General features: G+C 60.7%; 1 protein-coding gene across 1 annotated transcript in view; it reads right to left on the bottom strand.

Annotated features, from left to right (window-relative positions):
• LPCAT1 (lysophosphatidylcholine acyltransferase 1) overlaps positions 1-21,101 on the bottom strand; it is a 39,608-nt gene extending 18,507 nt beyond the window's left edge. Inside the window, exons 1-3 of the mRNA XM_055554905.1 lie at positions 20,967-21,101; positions 4,029-4,171; positions 211-425 (exon numbers count right to left, since the gene is read on the bottom strand). Coding sequence (XP_055410880.1) covers positions 211-425; positions 4,029-4,171; positions 20,967-21,101 — 493 coding nt within the window. The remainder of the gene's footprint in view (positions 1-210; positions 426-4,028; positions 4,172-20,966) is intronic.
• Between the last annotated feature and the right edge of the window lie 2,157 nt (positions 21,102-23,258).

Raw genomic sequence — 23,258 nt, 5'->3', positions numbered from 1 at the left:
CAGCAGGATGGGGGTCACTCTCCCAGCAGGATGGGGGTCACTCTCTCTAGCAGGATGGGGGTCACTCCCCCAGCGGGATGGGGCCTACTCTCCCAGCAGGATGGAGGGTCACTCTCTCCAGCAGGATGGGGGTCACTCTCTCCAGCAGGATGGGGGTCACTCTCCCAGCGGGATAGGGCCCACTCCCCAGCAGGATGGGGGGTCACTCACTTCCCCATATGGGGATGTCTCTGCTCTCTGCCTTCATCACGACGGAGGACATCGTCATGGTGACGGGGATGGCGTCGAAGTAGGAAGAGTGTGGAGCCAGGGTGAGGATGGCGGCCTCGGTGGGCGGTGCCCGCCGCCCCTTCACGGCCACGTGGTGGAAGCCTCCAGCGAGCCACATGGTGCGCATGACGGCCCTGAGCAGCATGTCCACGACCCTGCAACAGACACGCGGCCGTCGGGGACAGCGCCTTGCGGCCCACAGCCGTCGGGGCGACACCGACCCCAGACGGTGCCAGCACCCCTGTTCACGGGCAAGGGCACCCGTGACACTGGAGACGCAGAGCTTTTCCAGGGAGCAAGGCTGGGAGACAGATCTACAAGGGCAGGGACCCGTCCTCTCCCCACCATCCTCCCTTCGCCACACTGTAGACATCTTAGACTCAGGCGTGTGGGCAGAGGAGGAAGGTCTGAGACCCCAGGGCAGGCATCAGAAGAGATGTGGAAGAACCCACCCACGTCAGTACATTACGGAGCCAGGTGCTCTGAGATCGTCCAGAGAACAAGAAAAAGAAAGCATGTGTGAAAATCAGTTGTCTCCCACAGAAATGCCAGCGCCCCAGAAAGGCTGGAAAATGGAGAGGGAACCGCCCAGAACATGCCGGAAAAAGCCAGGACGGAACCATGAGACACGAAGAAGAAAACAGCTTCTCAGACTGAAGGAAGGCACAGGTCCCAGCACCATGTCAAGGTGCTGACCAGAATGTATTTTGTTAAGAAAAAAAAAATACTCATGCAATCTCCTTTCAAAAGTTTTCAAATTTCCAACAACAAAGACTTCAAACGTTTCCAGAGAGGAACAAGTGGGCTTCTAGCATCTAGCTGCAGGTAGTCAGCGGCATGTCACGAAAGCACTGAGTCAATTCTACACCTAACCCAACTACCCACCAATGCACAGAGCAGAATAAAGACACTTCCAGACACGAAAGGAGAGTGAGTTCCTTCCGCGTATCTTCTTTCCGAGATAAGAATCCGACATTCCAGAAAATCTTGGATGAAAAACAAAATGAAAAAGCAAACAGGAAGTGCAGACCACGCCTGAGACAGCACAGAGGAGGGACGCACACCGGGTGGGATCAGGGCCCCGGGTCCTGGGGACAGCGACCCCCAGGCTGCGGCGCGGGACCTCAGGGACAGAGAATTTTGAGGCTACACTCAGGGCTCATCATTCTATTCATAAAAGGCAACATAAAATTGGAAATTCCATAAAACGGAAAAAGATAATATAGGAAGTAAAGGTTGGACTTCACACAGCAGGTGGACATGCAGGTGACTTCAAGAAGCCACGTGTGAGGTAAGCCCATGGTGATCCTGACTGCCACCCTCGCCCAGCCGGGGGCCCAGACCCGCCGGCCGCCTGGCGCCCCTCAGGGTTGGGTTCTGACCCCGACAGGCCGACTCCTTCCCTGGGCGATGGAGGCCACGGCACAGCCACACAAGGTGGGTGTGCGTGCTGCTGGGGTACATGCCAGTACACAAACGCATGCACGCACACACACAAACACTCATCTGTACACATCCGTGTACACACTCGTGTACACGCGCACATATACTCAGAACGACACTCAGTCTCTGTGGACATGAACGCCCAGACCTCCCGTGAAACTACCCCATGTGTCTGCACGTGGGACACATCGTGTGCCTGTCTCTCCCTCTCTCTCTCCCACACTCACACACGCACACACCACACGCGATGCTTCTTTGAAGTGGGCTGCTGAAACTAAACTTTGCTGTGGTCCACTTATCACCCGATGAGATCAAGTGCATCACTGCAGACAAGAAAAGCCATAGGGAGTCAGAACAGGGAAATCCAAGGAGCCCCAGGTCACCTGTGTGAAAAGACAGACTCGGAGGCCGTGCGAGCTTTCCTCCTTCATGGGTGAGAACAGGAAGGAAAGGAGCCCAGCCCGAGCAGAGGGAGGGAACAGGGAATAAAGACACTTTTATCAAATCACTCCTCCTGGGTAAAAACTACAAAATCTCTGCTTTCTGTGGGTTCTTAATCCAGAGAAACTGAAATTCTGATTCCTTTTTGGCCTGGATTTATTTTCCTTGATTATATATTTGGTACCAAATTCACCTGGGTTCCATCCCTGGGTTGGGAAGATCCCCTGGAGAAGGGAAAGGCTACCCACTCCAGTATCCTGGCCTGGAGAGTTCCATGGACTGCATAGTCCATGGGGTTGCAAAGAGTCAGACACAACTGAGTGACTTTCACTCCCTACTCCCTCATATTTTAGTTAAAAAACCTCTCGAGGTAAAGTATGATTTCCAAAGAGAGTAGAAAGCCCAGCTCCCTCGACCCTCTGGTTCGCTCTTGTCCCCTCCCGCTCGCTCACTCACGGACCCGCTCATTCATTCTGGAGAGACTCCGTGACACCAGGCAGGCTCCGTGACCCAGCTGTGCTGGGACACATCCGTGGAGCCGGCCACACCTGCCCCGGTTCCGAGGGAGGAACAATGACCACGGTTCACTAGAGATTGGGGACGGTCTGTGGACGAGAAACACCGTGAGGGGGTGAGGGGCCCCCCGGGCGTGGTGCTCACCCACGGCTCAGGAAACCCTGGCCTAGTAGCCAGCTCTCTCTGCCTGCATGTGGTAACCGCCACTCTGACCATGGCGCGCGGGCAGCGGAGAACCACGGCCCAGGAGGGACGCCAGTTTTGCAGCCTCTGAGGGCGCCATCAGACAGCAGGAGAGAGGGGGTGCTTTGAGCTGCTCTGTAGACCTTGGAGGCGGGGCGGCAGGCAGCTGAGGCCATGTGGGCCCTTGGCCTCAGCCACAGGAACCCTCAATGCCCAGCAGCGGCCCAGGCTGGTGCACAAATGAATGGGCAGAGCTGCATCCCAATAAAACCTCCTTCACAGAACAGGTGGCAGCACGTTTGGGCTGTGGGCTCGTCTAAACTAGTAACGTTTTTATTATTAGTTAATGATAAAACCGAACTAAACTAATAACATTTCTGTTTTGAATAAACCATCCCAGGGCCCTCAGGATGGATCAGAGATGTAGACAAAGCAGATTATGAGTGCCCTGGTTTTAGGACAGGAACAGTGTCTTTTAAGACACTGAAAATGCCCAGGAAAGTCCTTCCACTGGCTCAACGTTTCCCTTCACTAACAGCAAAGAGTTAAAGAATAGCTTTTGCGTGTGTGCACTCAGGCTGACTCTTTGTGACCCCGTGGACTGTAGCCCGCCAGGCTCCTCTGTCCATGGGATTCTCCAGGCAAGAAGACTGGAGTGGGTTGTCATTTCCTCCTCCAGGGGATCTTCCCGACCCAGGTATCAAACCTGTGGCTTGGGCACTGCAGGCGGGGAACCACCAGGGAAGCCCAGCAAAGAGTTAAGGAACAGCGTTAGGTACTTAACACAAGAAAAGACTGTGACTTCATCTGGTTTTGCTGGATCCCTCTGGGAGATTTAGTTAAGCTGCATTTACACGTCCATCTATGCAAAGCCATGGTTTATCACCATCCATGGCGTAAAAGCAGAGAGTAGGCCCAGGGCAGCAGGCCGACACGCGGCCTCGAGGGCTGGGGGCAGGGAAACACTCGGGAGCCTGTGCTCAGGACCCAGCACAGCAGTCAAGCGGCTCGCGGAGCCCTGGAAGGAGCCGCCGAGTAGGACAGCCGCAGGGGCAGCAGGGGTGCAGAGGGGGAAGGTGGCTTGTGCCTGGGACAGGGAAGAGAACTGAGCCACGGAGAAACGGCCCTGGGACACCCCCCCCACTACCCCGGAGCCTCCGCAGACACGGACTCACCTCCGCCACAAAGCCAGCGGCTGCTCCGGTTCCTGCCCAGCGGGTCCCAGCGAAGACACGAGCACCAGGGGCCAGGCGAGCAGCATCATGAGGAGGACGACCAGTAATCGGACAGGGAAGAGTGTCAGCGTCATGACGGCCACCTGCGGACAGGGCACGGTCACTCAGGGGGCTGTCCCCCAGGCTCCTCACGCCAGGCCCACCCTGCCCCAGCTGCCCAACCCCTTCCTGGTGCCTCCTGCAGCCTCCGAGGGAAAGACCTGGAGATGGGGGCTCTCTCCTGGTGGACGGCGCCCTGCCCACTCCCAGCAGACGGCCCCGCCCACTCCCAGCAGACGGCCCTGCCCACTCCCAGCACAGCCCTGCCCACCCCAGCAGACAGCCCGCCCACTCCCAGCACACAGCCCACCGGAGCCCACTGCTCTCAGCGCCCCCACATGGGCACACTTTTCCTGCCACGGGAGGCACAGAGCCGCCAGGACTGGGCTTGGACCGCAAGGAGAGGGGGATCCGAGGACTTCCCAGCCCCAGAAAGTCAGCAATGGGGTGTCCAAAGCCACAGGTCTGGTCCAGAGAACGCAGGGAAGGCTGTCTCAGGCTTGTGGGGAGAGGAGGCCCTGCAGGAGAGGGGGACAGCCACAAGTCTGTGGGGGCTGGTTAGGGTGGACCCACAGGGTCAGCGGAGGCCGAGTGGATGGGCAGCTGTGCGGGAGGTCCAGCACAAAAGACGCTCTGGTTCCACATGGTGGGGGGAGGGGGATGCTCAGGATCAGTGAGTTTTGTGATGAACTTGAAATTGGGGGGGGTGCTGATTAGAAAATGGGGAGGGGGCGGAGTGATGAAAAGACTCAAGACTCACAGAGCCTCATGACCAATACGTGCAGTTTTTGATGATTTGCAAGAATACGCACATGAGATACATAGGTTTGGTGCACAGGAGACAGAAGAGACAGGAAGAGAGCCAGGTCTGAGCAGCTCACTGCTGGCCCCCAGCCCCCGCCCCTGCTGGTCTCTGCCACTTGCAGACCAGCAGCCTGACTGATCCCTGATCCCTGAGGTCTCCATCAAGGCCAGCACAGGAATACAACGCAAGCCACGTGACTCATTTTACATTTTCTTACAGCCACATTTAAAAACACAAAGGTGATGAAATCAATTCAACAAGCAGTTAATTTAAGCCAACACCCCTGAAATTCCATCATCTGAGCAGGCACTCAGGACAAAGTGTGCATTAGCTGCTTTACTCTCTCCCCTGTCATGTCCAGGGATCCAGACACAGCACATCTCAATCACACATGCCATGCAGCCACAGTGGCCTATGTTGCCCGTGGCCGGTGTGGGCTGTCTCCACACACTGCTGTTTTGGGAGCCAATCCTGACTCCCCGTTGGAATTGTTTTATTACTTTAACCTTTGCTTCCTGTTGCTTTTGTTCACTAAAAGGATTCTGTCCATACATAAGGGCCTGACTCACGGAACCCTGCCCACCTGTGGAAGGTTACAGGAAGGAAGGAATTAACATGGCCCTCCCCAAGGCTGGCCCTTCCAGGAGATGTCTGCAAGATTAATGGCCTTTTCACTTTACCTCCTTACCTCCCCGCTATTTCATAACAACAGAAGAAGGCATGGTAACTCGTGCTCGGTAACCACACGACTTTGAACTGTCTCTCCTCCCCTGCCCTCAGGGGCCGGGGTCCCCAGGACGACCCTCCAGTTTTAGCGCAGGGTGGGACAGGGGCGGCGACTCCGGCTGCGTCGTGGCGTGCTTCCTGTGAAGCGGGGGTGTGTGTCCCGCTCCAGGACCATGCTGGTGGAAAGGTGCCCCCCATCCCGGATTTCTAAGGGTCCTGTTCTGGGGTCAACATGAAGGGGTGTACGTTGCCACACCTCATCCCTGTGTCCTTCGGGGAGATGATGTGCTCGTCTGTCACCCAGTCCTCATGACTCACGCTTTTCTATCACAGCCTCGGCTCCAGCAGTAGGAAGCACCTCTCTGAAGGCCTTGCTGAGTCTATCTGTAGACATGCCTTTGGAAGGCCAGCCTGGCCACCGCCTCCACCCTGCTGTCCTCAGGGGAGTCCTGCAGCGAGGACACCACACCAGAAAGCAGCCCACCTTGTTGGGAGAATTCCTACGGAGCTTTCTGATGGCTGTTCCCATGCTTTCAAATTGTTTACCTGGCTTTCCCACCTTCCGGAGTTATGTCTGCGTTTTCGCCTGGGAGGTAGTTTCTGGGGATCCTTGGCAGGTGCTCTTCCCACTGGACTTCCCATTATTCACCTTCAGGGTCATCGCGTGAAGCCGCTGGCCTGGAGTTACATGAACCCTGCCCTGCTGCCCGGGGTGCGGTTCGCGTGAATTGTGTTTCTAAGGCGTTTCAGGCTGAGAGGACACACTCGCCCCTCCTCTAGCAATCTGCTCACAGAACCGCCTGTGCAGTCTGTCCCTCGTCTCTGCTGTGACCGTTCAGCCGCATGAACTCTGGATCTCACAGGCGCCTCTCTCTTCCACTCGCGTTTACTCTGCTGTTCTAACTCCTTGAGGGAAGAGCCTGGAACATTATTTTCAGAAGTACCTTATCTCCCCCAATTCACACGGAGAACGGCGCTTTCTATAAGTACTTAAATTCAACTCCACTAGTTCCAGGGACGGGGGAGCCTGGTGGGCTGCCGTCTATGGGGTTGCACAGAGTTGGACGCGACTGAAGCGACTTAGCAGCAGCAACGGCAGCAGTTTTAAAACATAGCCTTTCCTTTCTGTTAAAATCTAGGTTAAATGTTATATCTTTTTGAACCCTTACTATTATCTTGTAACTTTGTTGCAAAGAAATAGAGGGCAGACACCCCGCCTCCTGGGCCACTGGCCCCACCTCTCAGGCTGCCTGTCTAGGAGACCGTCCAGGGCCCGCCAGGGACTGCGCTGCGAGCCTGCTCCACCTATGACCTGTGGCTGCAAGCCCCTCCAGGGTGCAGACGGTTGGGTCCCTGGAGAGTCCCCTGTGTCCCCACAAATGGACCCTCAGGTGCCGGGAGCCTGCGTGAAGAGCTCCGCCCATGGCAAAGGTCATGAGGAAGGAGGCTCGACATACGCAAAGGCTGGATCAAGCTTCAGGAGTCCCCCTGGAAATTCTCGAGCATCTACCCCCAAAACCAGAGCCTGCCTACTTTACTGCTTTGTGCTCTCACCTACACCTCTGACTTTATGGGGGGCTGTCCCCCACCACCTCTTTCGGAGAAGGAGTTAACTTAGAGCTCCAGTTAATAATAATTCCTGGGTGTGATAGGAGTGTTGCAACCTACAAACTCCTCTGAAGGTTCTCTAGCCTGCCTGACAGGCTTGTCCGGCCACATGTGATTGCTCACAGCCTCCCAACCGTGAGAGGCACGAGATGCTTTAAACCTTCTAAAAACAGGTCCTTTAGACAAGTTAGAAAACTATTAGTATAGTATAGTAGGCTGATTAGAAATTGTATTGGTGGAGGGTTTTTCATTTGTTGAGCCAATGTTTACTGCTACATCTCCATATCCCTTGCCCCTTATACACATTAATGAATATAACTAACATACAAGAGAAATAAGTATTAACCCTTGATATTAATCACATTAGACCTTAGGCTAAGCAAATTCTTTCCTTAATTAAAACCCACTACACCCTCACCCTATAAGAATGTAACTTTATCTGGTACCTTCGGAAGGTGGCGTCTGTTTTAAGAACAAAACAGAGAAATAAGTGTTGACTGATCGCTGTCACAAGGAGAGGGTCATAAATTGTCAGCAGGCCCCCCTGGCCAGAAGATGATGTAACACCCCTAAGACCTCTGTATACATCTGTATGAAGCACCTGACTTTAATAAAAGTCAGGACTGCTGACCCTGCGTGACTTTTGTATAACATCTCAGTGTATAAAAAAGACCCTGGAAAATAAAGAATTGGGATCAGTTCCTCGAAAGACTGATCTCCCCATGTCGTTTTTCTCTCACCTTCTGGCTGAACCCCCATCTGGAACGTGGAGGCTCGTCAAGCCTACTAATTATGCCTGGGCTTCTAAGATCTGACCGGGGAGGCCTTAGTGTCTCCTCTCCTTCGGGAGAACGGGAGGATGCCTGCGGCTAGGTGACGTAAATTCCTTATTTTGGAATTTTATTAGCTTTCCACGTAAACCAAGTTGTTCAGCCTCTTTTCTCCACTGAATTTTCCTACTGAGCTATCCTTATTCTATTACTCTTTATATCTCTAATTAATATTTAATTAAAGCTATCGTATCCTGATCGTCGAAGCCGTCTCCCCTTCGAATCTCCCTGGATCCACCGGGGCTGGACCCCGGCACTCAAGCTGCTGCCTGTGTCAGAGCGCAAGCAGATAGCGGGGTGGACAGGAGCCGCGGGGCCATCACGCTCAGAGCGCTCACGGGTGCGCAGTGACATGCCCAGGACGGCTGCCCCTCCAGGTGACAGAGAGGAACGACGCAGCTCAGGAAGAACACCAGTGGCCAATGCCCCGCCCCAGGCCTTGGAGGACTGGGGCTGCAAGGGCTCGGAGGCAGCACCTCAGTCCATCTGGACCAACAGGGAGTGATGAGCAGGCCTGGAGGGGGAGCCCCAAAGCCGGGACAAGTGCCACTGCTGAAGGTGCAGGTTAATGAGCGGACAGCATCCTGAGCACACCAGGGCTCACCGGTCACTCCATGGACGTGACGCGTGACCATGTCTGCCCCCCGGGGGATGCACCCTGTGCCCATGCTGTGTGCCCCAGAGACACGGGCCTGGTGTCTGAGCTCTGCAGCCAGCAGGGGGAGGACACGTGTGAGTGATCACGCAGCCCTGACCCACAGACAAGGACAGGCAGGTGCAGAGGGAATGAGGCCTGAGCTGTAGACCTGCCAGGGCTCCTCGGAGGGTCGGGCAGGCAGGAAGCACGCTGGGCTGTGAAGGCTGCCCGGAGGAGGCGGGCACCTCTGGAGCTCACGGGGTGCAGAAGGGCCTGGCTTCCTGAGAAGCTGGGACCCACCTCCCTCCTGAGACACAGCCCACAGTCTCGCCCCCGCCGCCATCATCAGGAGCCCACTATCCTCAAACGTGCCAGGTCGACGGTGTGGTCACCCTTCTTGGAGGCCACGTGAGGGTGACACTCGGTTCTGGGATGAGCTACTCAGCGCAACTGTCAGAGGTCGCTCACGAGAAACCATCCCGGTGTCACGTACACGCTGCCGTATTCAAAACGGATAACCAACAGAGACCGCCTGTACAGCACATGGAACTCTGCTCAGTGTTACGTACCAGCTTGGATGGGAGCGGGGTTTGGGGGAGAATGGATACATGCACACGTATGGCTGAGTCCCTTCACTGTTCACCCGAGCAACACTTAAGCGGCTACACCCTGATACAAAATGGTTTTGGTGTAAACAGAACAAAATGGGCTCAACAAGAACAGACTTGGGTGTGCGTGTTCCCAGCATGCCCATTTTGTCAGTCAGTTGTTTAACGCAGAGCGGTAGGTGCGCTGCCCGCTCTCAGCCAGCACACTTCACCATGAGTCCCCGGCACAGCGGGTCCCGGTAGTGATCTGTCCAAGCCCGGCGCCCACTTCCCACCAAAAGGACCCAGGGCTCCACGCATGTGCAGCCGCAGGGACAGTCCACGTGTGGGGGACCACACAGGCACACGCCCACGTCCACACACATGCACCCCAGCCGCACCAACGGCCTCTGCACGACTCTAGAAGACTCATTTCTGATTGTGGCACCAGCCAAGGGGCGTGTCTGCAGACGTGCCCGCGAGGGGCTGGCATGGGCATCCAGAGCCCTCCCTCCAGACCAGCCCATAGCCTGACAGAAACGGAAGCCCTCCAGTTCTAGGTCAGGCCACCAGCTTCCAGAAGACACGGAAGACAGGACACACCAGCAAACACAGACACCCCAAACTCGGTGCGAGATAAAAATCAAACCCTCTGGTCAGAGTGTGCGTGCGGGTGCTGGCGGGTGCAGACGCAGCCAAGACCCAGAACCCGGCACTTGATGGCCGAGCCCAGCGCCCGCCCCCAGTGCCAAGGAGCGGACTGTGCCTTCAAGGGCGACACAGCCTGCATGGTGGCCACTAGATGTCCTTGTCCTTGAGATGCAGATACACACGGGATCTTTACGGGCTCAATGATGACATCTGGGCACTGCTTCAAGATCACTGCTGGAAGGGGACGCGGAGGGGGGGCGGTCAGTGGGTCCAGAAAGGCCATCGGGGGGGCTGTGGAGGTGGGGGGTGTTAGGGGCTGAGCTGTGAGTCCCAGTACCTTACAATGTGACAGTCTTTGGAGCTCGGTCTTTAAAGAAGAGATTAAGTCAAACAAGGTCACGGGGGCGGCCCTAACCTCACCTGACTGGCAAGCAGGACGCAGATGCGCACGGAGGGGACGCGCACGGAGGGGCCGCGCACGGAGGGGCAGCCGCATGAGGACCCGGGAAGACAGCTGAGCGCTGCGCCCAGGCGACAGTCTCTGCTTCCGCCTCGAGAGCGGACGGATGAACTCCTGCTGTTGAAGCCACTCCCCTGCGGTGCTTCCATCCGCTCGCCCAAGCAAAAACACTGGCTGTGTTTAAAACGTCTCGTGGTAAGAACCATGAAAATGGCAATGCTCGTTCTGGACAGAAAATGCTCTCCAGCTCACAGCGAGCGTGTGGAGCCCACAGGTCTGGAGTGCTCCACGTGCAGCACCCGCGTCCGACGCCAGGCTCAGACCTGCCCGGCAAGCACTCCCCGCCCCACCCAGGCCACCGGAGTCACTGGCATCACCCAGGTGCAACCGGCCCAAGTGCCTTGTGTTTCACAACCAGCGTGGAGGCACCTGCGTGCTATTGAAGAGCCAAGAGCTCTGCAGAGGCCCGCGCCCTGTCCCGGGGAGGACGGGCCCCAGGGCGCCCTGCGGCCTGTGTCCTCCAGCGCCTGCCCCCCACCCTGGGGACCCCAGACAGGACACGCGTGGGCCGGACGCACGGGGGGCCAGCGCCGCCCCAGACGGTGGTCCGTGTGCTGACCGTGGGCACAGCAGACTCTCCCAAAGGCCTCTTCCCACCCAGCGCCATGGCCGTGCAGGGAAATCCCGCCATCCCAAGGGAAACGCACCTCCAAGAGGCTGGAGGGAAATGCACTCACTCCTCCCAGGATGAGAGGAAAACATCAGCGAGACCACACGTGGGCCCGCTGGCCGTGGACACTGGCACTCGGCTCACGTCCCCGGCCCTCTGCACTCAGTGGTTCTGAGCGGCACGTGACAGAAACAGAAGCAGACGTGCCGGGCACTCGATCTGCCCGTGGTCACCACAAACCATCCTCGGGCGGTGGGTCAGGTCCGCGAGCCAACAGGCGGGTGTGGACCACAGACATGCCGGCCCTGACTCATGCGGCCTGGCTGTGGACGCCAAGCGCTGAGCTGGGGCCACAGCCGCCGCCAGGGTCCACGTGTTCCTGGGGCTCCAGGAACCTTGAGGACTTTGGGGCCTTTGTGCAGCAGGTGAGATCTCGGGGTGGCACCTGGCCAGGTGCACCAAACGCCACCTGCATGGTGGCTGCCAGGGACCAGCCTGGGGAGGAGCCACCAGCTGCATGGGCCTCGGGGACACCCCCTGATGTGACACTTGGGGGAACGGGTAAGAGACAAACAGGACCGACCTCTGCAAGCCAGCTGGATGGCTTCACACCTGGACTGGTGTTCACAAGGACAGCAGACCTCAGTGGACAAGCAGAGAGGGCACCAACCCCTCCTGGCCGGGGGGGCCCTGGGCGGGCAGGTGGAGGTGGATGAATGGGGGTGGCCGGGGGCCTGGGCGGGCAGGTGGAGGTGGGTGAATGGGGGTGGCCGGGGCCTGGGCGGGCAGGTGGAGCTAGCTGGATGGGGGCTGCCCGCACAGGCGGCACAGGACCCGGGCCGCGCATCATTGTAACTATCCCGGGGCTGCGCCCGCCGCCGGGTGCTTGGCTCCAAGGCGCGGGGGACAGAAGCCGTCCTGATCCGTGGTCTCCCCAGTCCGGGAGGAGGCCAGGACCCCAGGGCACAGGCGCCGGGAGACCCCAGTCAGTCCCCCGCTCCCACACGGTGAGGGCACCACGTGCGCGACGCAGGCAAGCAGGCTTGGCCCCCACCCAGGCTGCAGACCGCAGGGGCAGCGGGGCTCAGAGGTGGGTTTTCCAGGCAGGCAGAGTGTGGGCCACCCTCATGGTTAAGCACCCACAGTGTGTGGGCTCCGACGGGCAGGGAAACTGAGGCCAGCTGGGGAGGCTAGTCAGAGACAAGCCAGGGTCTGAGGAGCGGCAGGGGGAAGGAGGGGCCTCCCTGGGGAGGAGGGGCCGCCGGCTGAGCCCAGAACAGGACCCGCCCCCTCCAGCAAGCACTGGCATGTCCAGGACAGGGTGGGCCTGATGGGCTCCACACCCCTACACTGCCGTCCCAGCTGCCCTGGGCTCCAGCGGCATCAATGGGGTCACTGGAAACCCGCCCCAAACCAGCATCCTAGGCACCCCCCAACTCCCCGCCGGCTCCTCAGACACACACCTGGGCATCATATTTAATACCTTTCTTTCCTACTCCTCCCAGCTCTGCCCCCAAATTCAGAATCGGCATGCCCCCACCCCAAGGTGCAGCCCAGGCCCCCTCCCCACCCTGCACACAAGGCTGCGGTCAGCCTCAGGCCCCAGGTCCCCTCCCCCATCTTGGTACCTCCCCAGGGGATGCCTTCCCCAAAGCGCCACAGGGGCTCCCAACCCCAACACCCATCAGCTCCAGGGAAGGGCCGTGCCAGACCCCCAGAGTGTAAGGGGCCAGACCCCTGGCCCCTGCCCTTCTCCAAACACCGGAGGAGTCACCTTCCACCTGCCACACGGATGGGCTGTGGTCTGGGCAGAGGTCACCCAGACCTGACCAGGGGTCAGGGGTCAGCGCTGAAGGCGAGGGAGCTGTGGATTCCGGGGCTGGCCGTGCACTTCCCCAGGAGCTGGTCGTGGGCACCTCCAGGCTGTCCCGCGAGGAGCAGATTAGATACAAGACTCACGAATTCTGCAGAAAGATCTCTGAGGCACGCAGGACAAACACATGAGCCTTATCTGGAAATCCACCTCTTTTTTTTGCTGTCACTTATAATAAAAAGAGCTTCCCTGGTGGCTCAGACGGTAAACAATCTGCCTGCATGCAGGAGAGCCGGGTTCAATCCCTGGGTTGAGAAGATCCCCTGGAGAAGAGAATGGCTACTCACTCCAGTCTTCTCGCCTGGAGAATTCCATGGACAGTGGAGCCTGGTGGGCTACAGTCCATGGGGTTGGAAAGAGTCAGACACAACTAAGAGACTAACACTTTCACTTTGTATTAAAAATCAAATCAAAAACGATAAAGCCAGCTGTCTTTGAGACTCCTGATCCAGAGTGGACAGAAGACACTAAAAGTGCCAAGGCAACACTGATGTCCTGGCAGCGGGGGCCGCACCCCAGCCTTGCGGGGCAGGAGGTGGGCAAAGCCCTGGGGAAACACTCATGTGCAGCAGTGAGAAAAAAGCGACACGTCTACCTAACCTGTTTTCTCCTGAGAGGGGCACGGTGAGTGACCGTCCCATGGGCCCCCCCCAGCTGGCACTGCCCAGCCCCAGGCCCCTGAATTCACAGCAGCAAAGGAGGAGCACCAGTGGGGACCCAGCAGTGAGGTGCAAACCCAGCCAACCGACCTGGAGACACCTCCCCTCCGCTTGCCCCATCTGCAAAAACACCTTTATTAAAGGTAAAACGCCTTCCGGTCCAAACCGTACACTGTCTTCAAATAGCAAACAAGCTGTCCTTCTCACAAGTAGCTCAAGTAGTTCAAACGTGAAAGCAGAGTGAAACAGGAAGAGCTGGCCGTCAGAACCCAGGCTGTGGGCTGCACCTCATCACACACGCCTGACTGCAAAGTAAGGCTCCTCTCTGCTGTCGGACAACACGCTGCGTGTGGCCAGAGGCCCAGGGTCAGTAGTGAGTGAGGGCCGCTGGGAGGGCCGCTGGGCTCCAGAGATCCTGGTCCCACCCCCTGACAAGGGGGCACCTTATGCTTGCTGGGATCTGGGCTTCCTCTGGGGTCTGGCATTGAGGGAAATCCTGTGCCCAAATTCACACCGGGTTCACTGTCTTTTTCTTACTAACGTGTGAGTGTCTTCTGACCTTGGACTTTCCTCCCCGTTGTGTGTCTACGGGGATAACCTGTGCCTCCACTTGGGAAAACTCTCCTCTCAGAGCCCATGCTGACTGCGTACAGAAGCTGTTTCTTCTGAGTGCTCCCACTCAAATCTAAAATTAAATATAGCTTTTCTAAAAGAGCTATTTTTTCTTTCAAACCGTCAGGCAGGCTCAACTTCCCCACCATCCCAGTCACTCTATTCAAGAGCTTTCAACTCAAATCTTAGCGCGGATCGCCGAGGCTGCAGGCTTCCATAGAACGGGTGTGTTTCAGTAATTCACCAAGTTTACAAACCTGTCCCACAGGAGAGAAAACCACAGAGCGACTTTCCCGGATGACCACAAGCACCACTCCTGGCACATGGCAGCTGACGGCGGGGTCGTGGAGGGGCAGCCCTGGTCCTCACACCTGGGGGATCAGACCCCTAATCTGAGACTCTGCAAGGCCACCGGTCTGGGGCAGGGGGCGGGAGGGTCACACCTTCACATTTGCCGATCCTGCCCTTCTGGCCCACGGCCCCCACAATGATGGTTTCAGAGGGCCAGCGCGTACAGGTCCTGAGTTCCTGGACCCTGTAGGCAGCCGGGGGCAGCGGGGCCCATGGTCCACAGGGGAAGGAGTCAGGAAAGCAACACCAGGGCCTGTGGTCAGCGTGGTGGGACCACTGGGGCCCTCCGGGGGACTGCAGCAGAGACGGCAGCGCTGGAGGCACGGCGGGGCCGGCAGAGCCCTTGGGACACAGGAGCCTGTGTGGGGGCGAACCCTCAGGCACTGCGAGCCAGCAGCCTGCCACGTGGACTCCACATCTCCAGGGCAGCTGAGAAAGGCCTCTAGAATTATAGTGGGTAGGATTTAAGCAAAGACGGAAGGAAGCATGTGAGGAGCAAGGGGAGAGCTCACCACGTGGGGCTGGGCCTGGAGGAGCAGGTGGGCCAGTGGGTGGGCAGGGCGGCCACCAGGCTGGCCTCCAGGCTCTGCCTGCAACCTCTCAGGCCTTCTTGCTCTCCCAACTCACTCAAGTTTTGTACAAAATCTCAGCTCCTTTGGGTTCTCAGGACCCATGTCCCGGGGTCCTGGTGACTGTGACCTCAGCCCCTGTCCCCTTTGGGCGTGACATTTGCAGGGAAGCCAACCCCAGGCTGGAGCCCTCCTGCGGCTGCCCGGTCCCCCGAGCCCAGCATTGCCTGTGCCCAGGAAGATGGCTTCCTGGGCCCGACGGTCCCCCAGAGACGGGGCTCAGAGATGCAGCAGCCACTGAGCTGCTTCCATAGGCAGCTGGCCGGTGGGGCTGGGACATCCTGGAATAGCAAGTCCACGGTCCTGAGCACCTCACCTGCAGAAATGGACGCAGGAGGCCACACTTCTTACAGACAGGTCAGAAGCTCGGGCTCCGGGTGCCCCACCGCCTCAGGGATCGTCTCCCTGGGGGGACAGGAGCAGGGGACTGGGGGCAGCTGAGGCACCTCAGGGTCTGAGTGCCAGAGGCCATAGTTACCAACCTGCAAGGCCCTGGCAGTGTCCCGGGAGCCCTGCCCTTGGGGCTCTAAGGACACGCCTTCCACACGTTCACGGTCTGAAGCGGGTGCCCTGGCGGGTGGCCAGCAACAGCAGGCGCCATGGGAATGGGGGGTGGGGAGGGTGGTGCGGAGAGAGCCCAGCAGCAGGGCCGCCTGCAGAGGAGGGGTCTGACAAGCTTGGACCAGCCCCCACCCCCACCTCAGAGCCGCCCAGAGCCAGGCCACGCTGGGGGGTGCGGGACATGCCTGCTCCACAGGGCCCTTTACTGCAGGGTTTGAGTAAAAGAATCTCGAAGTTCAAGACCTGCAGCATTTCCTGCAGGTTTCACCTGTTTAGCAAATACCTGCCCAGAGCAGAAGGGCAGGGGTGGGGGCCGGGGCTCCCAGCTGGGCACCTCCTACACCAACCCACCCTCAGGTACCGGGAGCCCCCTCCACTGAACCTCCCAGCTCAACCCCACCCCCACAGGCTGGAGAGGCCCTGAACCAAATTTCTGGGTTCAGGCCCACATCCTGTCCCCACCCTCTAAATGCAAGGAGTTTCCCCCAACCACATCCTGGCTCTGATCGCAGCGGCGGGACCCCCAGGCGGGGAATTCCCCAGTAGCAGACAGGACCCCCCACCTAACGTCCCCACTCTGCCCCCTTGGCTGCAGGCAGCGCCGCGCCCACGGGGCACACTGCGGCCCTGGTCACGGGCGCGGGAGGAGAGAGGTGTTCGGGCAGTCTGTCCCCTGGCCAGGCGGTCAATCCTCTGGGGACAGTGGGGAAACTGGGGGGGTTCCCGTGTCCCACACAGCCGCTCCACGCTGGGTGACCACAGGCCTCCCGACCAGCAACATGAAGGGAGCTGGTGGGAGGGGGACAGGCGTCCAGCTGGAGGGCCCGGTGGGCCCGGGGCGGGGTCAGGCTGAGAGGCGCAGGTACAGCGGTGACAGGGACTCCCCGCTGGGGAGAAACACCCACTGCTACGGAGAGGGCTCATGCCACCTGCTCTGGACAAGGGACTGCCGTCCTCCGGGGCTGGCCAGGGGGGCAAACGGAGCCCCAGAGGAGAGGCCCCCACCTAAGGCTGGCCCAGCCTGGCAGCACCCTGTGGTCCTGGCACCAAGGCTGCTCTGCCAGCGTGGGCTCCGAGGGTGGCTGGGGTTGGGGCCCGCTGGGTGGCCCGTCCTCCCGCTCCAGACCTCGGGACCCCAAGTGCAGCCCCCCACGGCGAAGCCCAGCTGTGTGCCCCACCCCCAGGGATGGGAAGGTCCAGAAAAATGTGTTTAAACAACTCTAGAGTGGCAACTAACTTTTTACAGAAAAGAAGTCATGTGTACACCTGTGGCGGGTTCATGTTGATGTATGGCAAGACCGCTACAGTATTGTAAAGTAATCAGCCTCCAATTAAAATAAACAAACATATTAAAAAAAAGAAAAAAAAAGTCACTCCTCCGGCTCTGAGACGAAACGGGGACTGTTAAGGCCCCAGACCACCGGACATGCCCCCCTGCCCAGGACCCCTGCAGAGCACCGCAAAGGACACGGTGCCCAAGGAGGGAGGCCCAGAGGTGGGAGGCCGAGATCGCAGTGAGGGGGGCGCTCAGCCACGGTTACAGACACACAGACACACAAACACAGACACACACACACACACACACACACACTGGCTCACAGGCTGGAAGGTGGTTAAAACTTAGAGTCGTGTGTGAATGAGCAAAACACTGTGAACCTGCATGAACGTTTGGGCGGCGAGGCGGGCTTCAGGGGAGCACAGCCACACCACGTCTCAACAAGGGGTTTCCAGACACACACTGCCTCTGGGCTCCTTTCAGAGTAACTCACACCGAGTCAGGGATTTATGGGACACAGAAAGCCCCGCCCTGAGGCCACAGCGAACCCACGAGGACTCCGCTCGGGCCTGGCCGCTGGGGACAGGGGCCGTTGTCCCGTCTGTGTGGTGACGACCCCGGGGGGGGGGGCCCCGTCCTGTCCGTGTGCTGACGACCCCGGGGGGGGGGCCCCGTCCTGTCCGTGTGCTGACGACCCCGGGGGGGGCCCTGTTCTGTCCGTGTGCTGACGACCCCGGGGGGGGGGCCCCGTCCTGTCCGTGTGCTGACGGCCCCGGGGCGGGGGGCCCCGTCCTGTCCCTGTGGTGACAGCCCCGGGGCGGGGGGCAGGGTCCAGCCGGGTGACAGGGGCTTGTGGGGGCCCTGCCAAGACCCCTGGGCACCGCCTCGGACGGGCCTGCCTGCGGGGACGGGCGGGCAGGGTCCGCTCTGGGGGACAAAATCCTGCTTTATCAATGAGGAGTGAGGCTGACTGTGCTTAGCTCCATGCTTAGAGATGAGAGCGGGGGTAAGAGAAAACCGTGTCCACGTGCGTGTTACCAGGACAGAAGAGCGTGATTAGGGAAAAGCCCCGGGACTTCCCTGGTGGTCTAGAGGCTAAGATTCCACACTCCCCACGCAGGGGGCCCGGGTTCCATCCCTGGGGGGGAACATGATCCCACGGGCTGCAACCAAGACCCAGCACAGCCAAATAAATATTTAAAAACAGAAAGAGCAGAGGAGGCCCACCACCCTGAACCCCCTTCTCAGTCCCCATCATTAACCACAGCTCAGTTTCACTTGCGGACCCTTCCAGAAGATGACGCTCGGGTCACAGGAGGCTCCCGGCGGGTCGGAGGAGAAAGCGGGTAGGTCAGACATCCACCCAGAGCCAGCCCACGTGGCCTGGAGTCCAGGGACAGCACGGGGCCTGGGCCTCGGCCCCCCGCCTGGATGCGGGAACACGGCCTGGCTGTTCACCTGCCTGGGTCCCAGGGCTGTGCTCCTGGCCGTCAGAAGGTGACAGGGGCCTCGGGCTGAGCCTGGTCCTGCCCTGGGACACTCGCGCTCTCGGAGGCCCCCAGCATCCGCTCCCAGCTGTGGTATTGCCAGCCCCCCGAGAACATGGGCTTCGGGCCAGGCCACCTCCATTCACCCATCCTCCCTGCTCCACCAGGCAGGGCCTGGGGGTCCCAGGAGGGGCTGGATGAAGGGCTGCCCAGGGTGGGTGCAAGGAGCACCCAGACGTGGGGGAGAGGGTGGGGCCTGGTCTGTGTGCCTGTGGGGGCAGGGCAGCAGGGCAACCACAGATGTGAATCAGACTTCTCCTCGTGAGCGGCCGGGGAGCATCCCTGCCCCCTCCCTGAGAGCCCCCCTAACTAAGGCTGCATCCAGACGAGCCCCCAGGTACCTGCTGTTGCTCTGTCACCAGACCAAGACCACCTGCTTCTGGGTGATCAGGCTGCACGCAGGCCCCCTGGACAGGCCTGTCCCTGGACTTACCCTCCTGGTGACCCCTGGGGCCCAGTTCCAGGGTGTTCGGGAAACCAGGCTGCCGTCCAGGAAGTAGACTCTCTGTGACACCAGTGCAGGGGCTCAGAAATGGGGAAGCACCAGAGCTGCGGGGTGCACTCGACCTGGGGCTTCCAGCGGGAAGTTCCCAAACCCAGGGGGAACAGGAGACCGCTGCCCAACTGCGAAGCAGCACCATCTCCACGCGCAGGCCCGACGGCCCACGAGTCGCAGCTCTTGGATCTCAACTTGCTGGTTTCTGTCCCAAGAGATGCTTAAGCTCCTCACTAAATCTGCCGTTAAATGACAGATGGGCCCAGGGGTCGTTAATCCCCAGACAGGCGCTAGCCCCTCCCCCCCAGCAAAGGCCAACAGGTAAACACAGGCACCGGACTGGTCAATCCCAACTCAGGATGAAGGGAGGCGAGCTTCCGAGTGGCCCCGGATCGTCTCGGACATTGAGGGATCCGTTTATGTGCTGATTTTGAGAGGAAGGCTGCCCTTGAGTGGACAGGCCAGTCGGCTCTGCAAACTAAGCACACGAAGGGGAGAAGCTGTGCAGGATGCTGCTGGCAAAAAGCAAAACGTTCCTGCGGACTGGCACGGGGACAGTCCACGACTGCACACCCCGCGTCAGGCCTGGTGCCAAAGGCCTCTAGACAGAAACATGGACTCGGCCCCAACCCTGCCTGGCGACCAGGGACGTGCAAAGGATCCCTGCCCTGCCCGGTGGTGAGAACACGGCCCGCCTGCTCTTCCCTGACCTCAGCCACGTGCGGCGAGAAGGGCCAGGGTGGGCCTCCGGGGCCCAGGCCCGCTGAGTTGGCACTTAGAGAAAAAGGCAGGCGTCCAGGGAAATGACAACCGTAGACTGACTTCAAGAACTTTTCGCTTTAACATTACTTCAGATGAATCACTCTACACGTTAAAAACCTCGATCTCCCTACAAAAAGCTCTGTCACAGACGGAGGTGTGCTCCCCATGGGCTAGACCACCTGGGAGAACCAGGAACTCTCTGCTCCTCCTACAGGTAGTTCTGGAGTCACAGACAGGCCGGCCTGTGGGCAGTCCTACAGAGGCTCACAAGCTCACAAGCAGAGTCGGCGCGGTCCACTCAGGGGTCCCACCAGGGCAGAGAAGCAGCCCGCCAGGTCAGGGACAGCGGAAGGCAGGACAGATGGAGAGGGGCGCCCCCGAGCGCCTCCCAGTCAGGGCTAGAGCATCCCACAGACAGAGCATGCCCGAAAGCAGGCGCCTGGACTGTTCACCAGGCGGGACCTGCTTGTGTGTAACCGATTCAGGCCCTAGATAAGCACCAGGATCCCCCAGAACAACTTGAAACGGGGCGGGCCGGAAACCCCCCAAAAGCCCTCTGCCGTTACCCCAGGACCCCAGAGCCCGCCCCCACCGCTGCTGCACTGATTCTGGGGACCAGCGAGGTCCCCACACACGAAGCGCATCAAGTGACAAACGCACATCCAGAGGGGGCCGCTGCGGTTCGGCGCGGGGCCTGCACACGGCGGGAATGGGCGCCCGGACCAGGGACCGCGCGGCGCCCATCCACCGGGGAGTGGCTCCGAGGCCGGGATGCAGGGGCTAGGGAAAATGGATAGGCGGGGGTGGGGGGGGGGGGTGGTCCAGGGATCGGGGAAAGGGGGACGAGCCGGGTGTGGGGACCTGCGGAAAGAGGATGCGGAGCCAGGTTCTGGGAGCTGGCGGCGGGAACCGGGGATGGGGCGCGGACGGCGGGGGATGAGCGCTGCGGGTCGCAGGGAAGGGTGGCGGTCGCAGGCCCCGGGGAGCGCTCAGCTGGGCCGCGCCCAAGGTCCCCCTCCCGGCCCCCTCCGGCCGCGCATCCCCGAGCCTCGGCGCGGCCCCGGGCCCGGGGCGGCCTGGGCTCCCGGCGGACACCCACCTGGGCCTTCTGCAGGGCGCCCAAACGCAGCTCGTGCACGAAAGGGTTCCGCCCCGGGGGCGCCTGCCGCCGCGCGTCGCCGACCCCAGCGCTGGAGGAGGGGGCGGCGCGAGGATCGCGTCCCCGGAGCCTCATGGCCGCGCCGCCCGCCGCGAGGGGCGCGGGGCGCCGGGCCGGGTGCGGAGCGGGGCGCGGGGCGCGGGGCGCGGGGCGAGGATGCGCGGCGGCTGGAGCGGGCCGGGCGCGCGGCCGCGCAGGCGCGGGAGGGGCGGCTGCGTGACGTGGGCCGGCGGGGCGGGGCCGGGGGGGGCGCGGCGGGCGGGCTGGGGAGGGGCGTGCGCTGGCCCCGCCCCGCGGGCGCCGAGAGGCCGCCCCCGCGCCGCGCGCGGCGCCCGGCGCCCGGCTCCGGGTCTGCTCAGCGAGCCGCTGGGGGCGGCTCCCTAGCGGCGCCGAGGCCCTGGCCGAGAGCCCGTCGCGGCGGCGGGACCACAGGGACGCTCCCCCTGGGTCCCCGCCACGTTGTCCGCTTCCGCTGCTCAGGGCGCCCACCCGAGGCGCGGCCGGGAGAGGAGGCGCCGTGCAGCCACGTGGGGGCGGCCGGCGCGTCTGGCACTGGCTCCCCGGGCTGGGGGCGCCGAGCCTCCGGGCTGTCCGCTCAGACCCCGAGGAACGTGGCTGGGCCGCGCCTGGCCAGGCCGCGTGTGTAAGGGTCCACTGCATGCCCGCCGAAGACCCTGGTCCTCCTCAGATGCGCCCCGCCGCGCCGCTTGGTCCTGCCCGCCCAGCTCTGGGCGGGGGACCAGCGACCGCAAGGGCAGGCCTCATCCCAGACGCCTGGGGTCCACCCCGATCACAGGGTCCAGGCGTTTGCTGACTGGGACCCAGTGGTTCGAGAAGGGGATAATGACTCTAGCTCTTGGCGTGACCCTGTGGGCGGAGCGGGGGACACTGGGGTCTCTGGTTCGTGGTGGGCGCAGTGCTAACGAGGGCAAATGGAAGTGCACCCTGTTCAAAATCTACCCATTTCAAAGCCGCCTTGAACCCTTAGCGTCACGAACAGCTACATTTCTGTGGGTCTGTCCTTGCGGCCCAGACAGCAGGAGATGGAGAGGGCCAGGCCGTGGGTGTCCACTGAGCAAGGATCAGCTGGCACGTGTACGCCTGAAACCACAGCCCTGCCTGGCTGGCCTTCTGCAAAGGCCCGGGCTCCGGGCCCCCCCGGGCCTAGGCGGTGAGTCAGGGAGTGGTCGGCCGTCTGATGACCCAGTGGATGCTGTCACCAGGTGACCTGGTGAAGACTCGCTGTACTGAAGGCCCTTCTGTGTTTCCATGGAGAGACGTTGGGGGGAGTGGGTCCCCCCTGAAGTCTCTGGCGTCCTACAGGAGTTGTTAGTACAGAAGGCAAAGTGCAGGCTGGGTCCAGGCTTCTCCGAAGCCTCATGCTTCGCCTGGGGGAGTGACCACTCCACAGAATCTCGGGAGTCACGTCTGTAAGAGGCCAGCAGAGCAGTGACTGACCACACCAACACCCCGGGCGCCACGCCGGACCTTGTGTGCTGCGGGAAACTCTCTGAGGCCACTGGCCCTCTGCTGACCTTTTGGACATTAAGTTGCCGGTTGTTCTGATGGCGTGGAGGGCTGGTGGGACCGTGCAATGGTCTGGGCAGGCGGAGGGGAAGGGGGCGGAGGCGCATCCCTGTTGACCACAGGCCGAAGCCTGCTTGGCCCCCAGTGACTGGGGAGGGTGGAGGGCCGCCCTCCGGGAGAGCTGGGCTGGGGAGTGAGGTGTGAATCTGGGGTCATTCCCTTGGGAGGACTGGCCAGGATAGAGCTGGGATGGCCACTCTGTGGTTGTCGACATGGTGGAGACCCGCTTGCCGTGGGCAGTGGGGAAGCTTGGCTGGAGGAGCAGGAGGGAGGTGGAGGCCTGGGGAGGGGGCTAGGATCCAGGGGCTTAGGCTCCCTGGGGAGGATCTGGGGGCAGGAGGCAGAAAGCCAGTGCCCTACAGGGGAGGTGGAAACCCTGAAGGGTCCCAGATCAGGGGACGGGGTCGGGGGGAGCCTCTGGGGGCGAGGGTCCCCCGTGAGGGAGCTGGGAACTGGGTGGGGCAGGGGCAGGGGCCGGGAAGCTCACTGGTTCACACTGGTCGTTCCCAGGCGACCTCCGATTTTCATGGCGAGATGGAAGGTTGCAGAAGCTTGGTCGGGAGAAGCTGCTCTTGGTGGGCAGTTACAGCAGCTCCTTTCAGTGGACGAAGAAAGGCTTCAGCTACCTTTGGGCCCTCACTTCTT

Source organism: Bubalus kerabau, chromosome 18 (assembly GCF_029407905.1).
Source record: "Bubalus kerabau isolate K-KA32 ecotype Philippines breed swamp buffalo chromosome 18, PCC_UOA_SB_1v2, whole genome shotgun sequence".
NCBI lineage: Eukaryota > Metazoa > Chordata > Mammalia > Artiodactyla > Bovidae > Bubalus > Bubalus kerabau.
The sequence above is the reverse complement of the archived record's forward strand: the minus strand, read 5'-3'. Positions and strand labels throughout refer to the sequence as shown.